This window comes from Cryptomeria japonica, chromosome 5, assembly GCF_030272615.1.
Source record: "Cryptomeria japonica chromosome 5, Sugi_1.0, whole genome shotgun sequence".
Taxonomy (NCBI): Eukaryota; Viridiplantae; Streptophyta; class Pinopsida; order Cupressales; family Cupressaceae; genus Cryptomeria; species Cryptomeria japonica.
The window spans coordinates 9,209,114-9,217,123 of NC_081409.1; the positions used below are offsets into that span (position 1 = coordinate 9,209,114).

Consider the following 8,010-nt stretch of genomic DNA (forward strand, 5'->3'; position numbering starts at 1 on the left):
TGGTACTTGGAATGAACATAGTGCTTTTCCATGCTTATGGAGGGCTTGGTTATTGAGAATGATTCATAATCTTCCCATGTTACTAATGTTTGCTTTCACATTTGTTATTCTAGGCAAGGTTTTACCAAAGGAGAGTGAGTGCTCTACTTACTATTTGAATTCTAGTTGAAGCAAGGGGCAAACTATGTTTGGGAGTTGCTAGGACATGCAATAGAAGCATGTGTGAAGTAGAGGTAACACCAAGTAGTCATTTCTTGTGTTTAGTTGTTTTGGGCTACAACTAGCTCTCTAAATATTAAGATTATATGGACTTTGCTTTAAGGGTTGTTCAACTGGGCCTCGCAGGCTAGTTTAAGACATATTTGGCTACACTAGAATATGCATATTGGCTCCTATAGTAAGTAGCCAAAGTCCAATCTAACTTAGTATAATATAGTTTGAGCCTTAAGGTAGGGCTAAAGATTTGAAGAGATTTGATTCCCATTAGGCATGCCAGAAATTGCTGATGGAGGTCAAGAGTTGTTGGTTCTAATAAACATATGCATTGCACAAGAACCACCAACTATGGAGAAACCAACTAATGTTGAATGTGACTAGCAAGTCAATCTCGAATATTAGAAGGTTGACTCCTTAGTTGTCTTAAGCTAACCCTGAGGTAAATTTAAGGAAGATACGCGATTGTAGAAATTGAATAAAGCATAAAAGAGACTCGCACTAAACAAATACGTCCTTAGAGCCAGAGCAAAGCTTAGTAGCTCACAATCCAATAATCAATATATAATCATGCACATATAATAGTTAGCAATGAACAAAGGCAATTCTTAGAATCATTGAGACAATGGCTTGCTTCTATTAAGTTCACTGGCTATTTAACAATTACATGAATACAACTCCTCTGAAAACATGCATAGGTTCTCTTATATAACTTTAAAAAGGTCAAGACTAAGATTAAGGATCAAGCTCAAAAGCTCAATGACTAGTCACTTGACAATCAAGCTTTACATTAGGCACAATAATACAATTGTAGAAAAGGCACATAGGAAAGTATTTGTAGAGAATTCCCCACCCACAATTGTAAAATTTCCCTCCCAAAAATAGAACTTGAAGTCCATGAGCCAATTGAGGAGGACGTGATCTATCAACAAATTCAATGCCATTAATTCAATGACATTTTTCATCACTATGCGTCATACAAAATATAGGTTGTTGGCCATGGATACTAGATTGCTCATTATAGATGATTTTGGTTTTGAAAAGTTGTGGATTTCACCAAGAGGCTGACTAGCTAAGGAATAGGTTGACTAGCTAAGGAATAGTGTATGTATATGATGAAGAAGCAATGAATTGAAAATTGTAAGTTCAAGGCCATTGTAGTGGAGCTTTACACAAGAATACTTGTGTCTCATAAACAATTGAATGAACTTATGATGGTAGATCAAACAAGACACACAAGTTTGAAGAAATATGAAAGCTTCACCCATTCAAATGCCCTAGGAGCACACCATGTGGCATTAGTAGTCAATAACTTAACTAGCATATTACACTTTATTAAGGGTGAGGCCTACCATACAATATAACTTTGTGGTAATGGAAAGGACATTGGCCACTAACGTGGGCTAATGGTGAGACTTTGTTTGCAATTCCTTCTTGGCATTATTGGGAAGCCCCACAAATCACTAGATTTAGTTGATTGGGCAAGATCAACAACCTAAGTACATTGATACTTGAATTCATCACCAAGCCAATTGAGAAGCACCTAAGTCACACAAAAGAGGACAATGACAATCTACCAATGTTGTAGGAAAATGTTATTCATCGTGAATAGGGAAAAATAATTCTATCACTTATAGTTTAGGATTCACTAAGTTCCATTAATTTTTAAGGCTTTGGATGGTTCCATGTTGTTTTTTAATTAGTACATTGCATAATCTTCTCCTAAAAAGGTGGAGCAAGTATGGTTTAGATATAAATTTTCAATAGTGATGGGGAGGGAAGACTGAAATTATGCGGCCATTACCTAACCACAAATTTGCCATGTGGCTGAAATTTTTTCATTCTTTCCTTTTTCACATTTCCTATTTTTACCACCAAAATTTGATAATTACAAAAATATCATAATTCGATAATGTACTTAAATAATGAGGGGGAAAAATATGGCACCACTATCTCCAAATAAAATTAAAAACAGTGCCTGCTAAAAAATAGCTTTGTGGCTACATGGGACACTGCTGTACGGGTTTGGTTCTCTCACCGACCTACCTCAGCCATCAGATTGGAGGTCAAGAACCACTACTGAGCAGAACCTAATTGGAAGCTAGATACCAATCTTCAAGGAACCTAGCTGCATGTGCCATAACTGTCTAGAATTATGAGGGTTGAATGATTTCTCCTGTCCATGTTTGAGGGTGTGAGTTTCTATCGATATTGCCCTGATTGCACAAGAATTGACATCCCCTAGCATTCCACATTCCATGCATTTACATGTCAGCACTTCATCAGATTGTGCACCTACACAGTCTCCCTTCACTTAAGGAGTCTAGTGCAAACTCCAGTTGGCCTTGCAAGCAGTTTCATGCTGGATCTCTCAAGAAATTGACACTGCCGTTGTTTGCTTGATTGCCTTGATATGAATTATTGTTTCTTTCCTATTAAAGTCACCAACAAAAGTGCTTTGCTCATTAAATTTTGCAATGCCAAAATCTGATGCATTTATGAAGTTAATTTCTATGGTTCTTTCAGGGTTCCATGTTGAATGGAAGGTTCTGGAAAGTGCAGACTACATCAAGACTCTATCAAGCTTAGAAAGTTTGTCAGATGCATCTGCATAAATTTATCCCTCTGCTTGCATTTTCACCGTAAATGGCACATTTGAGCTAAAATCAAGTTTGTGTGGTCTGCTGGTGTGATGGAACCTGCGAAACACTGAGATTTGGGAAATTGAAGATATGGGAAACAGGGATGATTATCGGCAATGTACGAGTCCCAGGAAGTTGATAGGCTCGACATAGAAATTGCCCTCCTTATATAAAGATTTTTATAAATAAATATTTTTAACCTAGCACCCAATTACAACTGAACATGATAAGGTCAACAATAACAAAATATCTTCATAAATGGTGAAAAATCTGATTTTTTGATATAAAATCTACCATTTAGGCATCCTGTAAATTTCTAGACGTGTTTCAGGGTTCTGTTGCTAATATACAATAAAAAAATAGAGAATCGTGATAAATGGATTTTTATGGGTTTATTATAAAAACACTTCATTTCATTGGTTTAATGGTTTTCCATGCTTCAGATTCAGATGTGGAACCTATCATCCGCGAAAGACAACCAACATATCCAGAGAATGAACATGTACAACAATAAATTACAGTGATCTCTAAACGACATGGTCGAAGCACTTGTTTTGTTTTACACAGCAGGGTGGGGGAGATACATGTTGAGGTTTTTTTCGAAGGGTGAACTTCTCCTGCCACTTCCCCATAGATATGTCGTATGTCCTGTATGTCTTACACAAATTCCCTCGCCTCCTTCCATCCCTGGTGATGCATTCCCGAGTATTGCTGGATGAAATACATCATACAGCATATTGCTTTAATTTTGCACTGGTGTTGCTCATGTCTCAGACAAGAACCCACACTCATAAGCACACTGAGTACAAAGCTAGGTTCTTTAGAAACACCACAAGGGGACATTAACTGGTTTCTGGAAGTGAGCAAATGCGCTAACCCAGGGATTCCACCTAATTGCAAGCAAGAGAACCATCTCACATTTCTGTACACGGTAAAAGTCCAAAAGTCCCACTTAAGCATACCCGGTAAGAGGACATGAGGATTTATCATATTTGATTGAGCATCAGCACAAGTATTAATGCAAAATTATTGTACACCGCTTTGAAGCTAATTAAGGGATAAAAGAGTAACTTCCTATAAAGATGTCAATGCATGTAATGTCCCCATCCTAGTCAGGGACATTGGTTTGAGGAGTTAGTCTATTTTTGGATCTTTGTAGGTTAGTAGGGTATGGATAAGGGGGTCAGTAATGCAGTATCTTGAGGAGTGGTCTGTCTATTTGTTCTAGTTCAGTGTTGAGTTCAGTTTTGGTCTTCGTTTCATCAATTTCTGACAATGTATGAGGATTTGTTAATTTTTAGGAAAAAACTACTAAAAATAGACATGGTCCTATTTTCATTGGCGTGGCAAACTGTGGCCCCAGCTTACAGATTCAGTTTCTGAGCAATAATGTGAGAGAGATGAATTTTTAAGTGGTTCCACAAGCAATTAATATTTTAATGAAATATTAATATAAAATCACAAAGTGCATCACTTAAATTTATTTAAGTGAAAAATTAATATCTCCTAAGCTAGGCATTTCTTTTAGAGTTAAGTTGGGAACCCTAAAAGCAAGTTATGATTTTTAAATCCCTAATTGCCAAAAATCATACTTTTTGGGTATTTAGGCAGCCAAGATGGAAATTAAACCTCACTCATTGATATTGAGCATTTGACATTTCTTCTGAGCACTTGGCTAAGGTGGCTAGGGTTTGGACCTGTTTTGGAGAGCATGCATTCTTCAAAATTCAGTAGCTTTGAGATTGTGAAAGATCAATCGAATTGTTGCAGCTTGGTTGGGTTCATTCAGAAGTCAAATTGAATTAAATTGAGGCAGATTTGTGGTAGGTTTCTTATTATTTACTGTTGGTTGTTAATTCTTCTGTGGTTTGGAGGCTTCTTTTTCCCAAACACACAGCTTGCTCATTTATTGGTGTCATCTTCCACTGTTTGGGTGTCTTAGTATTAAATAAGAGCAGATCTGAATTGTTTCAGAATAAAAAATCAGAACTTTGTAAGTTGCTGATTGAATTCTTTTTAATTCAATAAGTTGGCTAAGGACCTACAGGTATGCTTCTAAGTTCTCCAGTTTATTGTTTCAGTTGATTAATTTCATGTATTATTTTAATATATGTTGCAAATTAAAGAAACTTTTTTCTGCAACTTCTATCTATTTCTGAAAGACCATCTTAATAATCAAAATTACAAAGAAGATCTACAAATTACAGCAGATCGAAAAGTTGAACCAGCAAGGGTTCATCACATGATTGTAAACAGTGACTTTATTTCAAACTATCCTCTTATAAATGTTCACGGATTGAGGTTATGTAAATTAAACCAACTCCTTCGTCATAAATAGTTAATACTGACATACAAGAAGAAAACCATCCACTACACCTGTGCCACAAAACCTAAATTAAGAAACACGTAGGTTCAACTTTGTATTAATTGCTTATATCGTTAGGATTACCAATAATCCCCACAAGAACAGAATCCATTCTTGAAATGATGGAATCGTTTTGTATCTCTCACAATAATTTCTCGACTCACAATTTTGGAGATGAACTTAGCAGCGTTATGGCAGTCGCCACAAACACGAAGATTTTTTGTGATCCGGATTGGAGTTCCATGGAAAGTGCTGATGATACCAAAAGCTATTGCTAACTTTTCACTATGACTAAAGAGCATTTGTTCCTTCACCTCTTCCTCTACTTCATGCAGCACAAAATTCACGTCAGGCACATAACCTGCTTCCTTCATCTGTTCCACCAATACGTCCAGTGTTCTATAGATTCTCTCAGATTCGGGGTGTCTTTTGTCTCCCACAATGAATGAATGAGTTCTGTTACCTATCTCAATTGAGCTGCACCCAGGAGGCTTTTTCACCTTCCTGGCTTTCATTAGTATTCTCAGCTTTGCCACATCATTCCACTTGCCCGCTGTGGCAAAGATGTTTGACATGAGTACATAGCGTCCAGCATTTTGAGGCTCCAGGTGAAAAAGATGCTCTGCCACTTTTTTCCCCAGCTCAATATTGCAATGAACTCTGCAGGCGCCAAGCAAAGCTCCCCACACACCGGCACCTGGTTCTACTGGCATCTTTTCAATGAAGTCATGTGCCTTGTCCAGACATCCAGCACGCCCAAGAAGATCAACTATACATGCATAATGCTCTGCCATTGGTGTAATGTGATAGACTCGAGTCATTTCATCAAATAAATATTGACCCTTATCTATCAGGCCACCATGACTGCAAGCAGTCAAAACACCAACAAAGGTGATGTTGTCTGGCTTCAGGCCAGTTTGTTGCAATTGTGAAAACAGTACAAGAGCGTCCTCGCCATGCCCATGCATTCCATAACCACAAATCATCGCATTCCACAAAATTAAATTTCTTTTACACATTCTGTCAAACAATTCGCGGGCAAGCTGTAGATTCCCACATTTTGCATACATGTCAATCACAGCAGTCACCAGAGTAATATCCATCTCAAATCCTTTTCTAATGATATAATTATGCAAACACTTACCCAATTGCAGGGCAGCAAGATGAGCACAAGCTGGGAGTACACTCACCATGGTGCTTGAAGTTGGCTCTACTTCAGAGACTCGCATTTCGCTGAACATTATCAAAGCCTGATTTGCGTACCCATTCTGGGAATACCCAGATATCAATGCATTCCATGCAACCACATCCTTTTCAAACATTCTGTTAAACAATGCCTGTGAAATCTCTATATTCCCACATTTGGCATACATGTCTATAAAAGCAGTCCCTAGAAGGACATCCAAATCAAATCCATTTCTAATTACATAACCATGAATGCACTTACCTCCTCGTAGATCCGTCAAATCAGTACAAGCGGGCAGGAGACTCGTTATAGTGATCAAATCGATTTTCAGGTCTGGAAGTTGAACCATCCGATGAAAAAGAACCAGAGCCTCGTTAGCGCACCCATTTCGGGCATAACCAGAAATTATGTTATTCCAAACCATCAGTGTTCTTTCAGGCATTTTATCAAACACTTGGCGTGCAAATTCAATTCTGCCACATTTCACGTACATGGCAATGAGACTGTTTCCCACGTAAACATCCGAATCAAATCCACCTTTAATCATCTTAGCATGAATCTTTTTCCCCTCTTCTATAGCTAACAGGCCACCACAAGCCTTGAAAACAAAGGGAAAAGTAAAATTGTCTGATCCTTTGCCTGCCAGATTGAATTCATTATACAATGCAAGAACTTCTTGGTTTAAACCTAAAGTAGCATACCCTCTGAACATCATATTCCAACAGAAAGTTGTTGGGTTGGTTCGCATTTTTTCAAAAACAAGGCGTGCATTTTCCATGTACCCAAATGTGACGTACCTGCTGAGAATTCTGGAAGCAATTGAAAGTTCTCCTTCGACTCCATAAATAATAATGTGTGCATGGAGTTGTTGTAGGGTTTGAATGCTTGTACATGCCTGTAACAAAACATTCACTTGGTTCCATGATTTTGCGATGGAATGCACTAAGAAACATTGCGTTATATTGCCATTCCGGATTTGCATGAAAAATGTTCTCTCCTGAAATCGCTCTTCAAATTTGTTGGATGGCTAAATGTGGATTCCAGATAATTTCAATAAATGATTAGTTGAATGTTAAAGGCTAAGTGCGCCATGGAATCCTGAAGAAGAAAAATGCCAGATATATTTTTAAGCCGCTAGTGGAGATTTATAATCAATCTTCTTTTTTCTGTCCCTTAAATTCTAAAGTAAGATACAACCAGCGCTTCCACCAAAAGGAGGATGGTTAGCCCATAGTAAAATATACTTTTTATTTTATTTATTAAATAAAATAATTATATATGTAGTGTAGATCTGAATTTTAATGTGTAAATAGAGTAATTTAGCTATCTTCATGTCTTTTGCATAGATTTATTTAAAATATAAGAATGCTAGTTTATTTGTAAGCCTTTTTTTAAAATCTAATATTTATTTAGCTATCTGTTGGTAGCTTCATTCTTATAAATTTATTTTTACAACTTAAAAAACTAGTAAAAAATATTTGTAAGTCTTCTATTTATAAAATTTGATTTCAATTCCACATGTTCAACTTTGATGCTACACCAACAAAATTGTTTTAAGATCAATCTAAAAAGAAACTATATTAAGACATGGGTAGCTATGATCG

General features: G+C 36.9%; 1 protein-coding gene across 1 annotated transcript; it reads right to left on the reverse strand.

The window, feature by feature from the left end:
* Positions 1 to 5,262: 5,262 nt before the first annotated feature.
* On the reverse strand, positions 5,263 to 7,603 carry LOC131077972 (putative pentatricopeptide repeat-containing protein At3g23330). The gene is made up of 2 exons (XM_058015583.2): positions 7,204 to 7,603; positions 5,263 to 7,045 (listed from the first exon to the last, which is right to left on the reverse strand). The coding sequence occupies exons 1-2, from the start codon at positions 7,313 to 7,315 to the stop codon at positions 5,301 to 5,303; spliced, it is 1,857 nt and encodes a 618-aa protein (XP_057871566.2). The 5' UTR covers positions 7,316 to 7,603; the 3' UTR covers positions 5,263 to 5,300.
* Between the last annotated feature and the right edge of the window lie 407 nt (positions 7,604 to 8,010).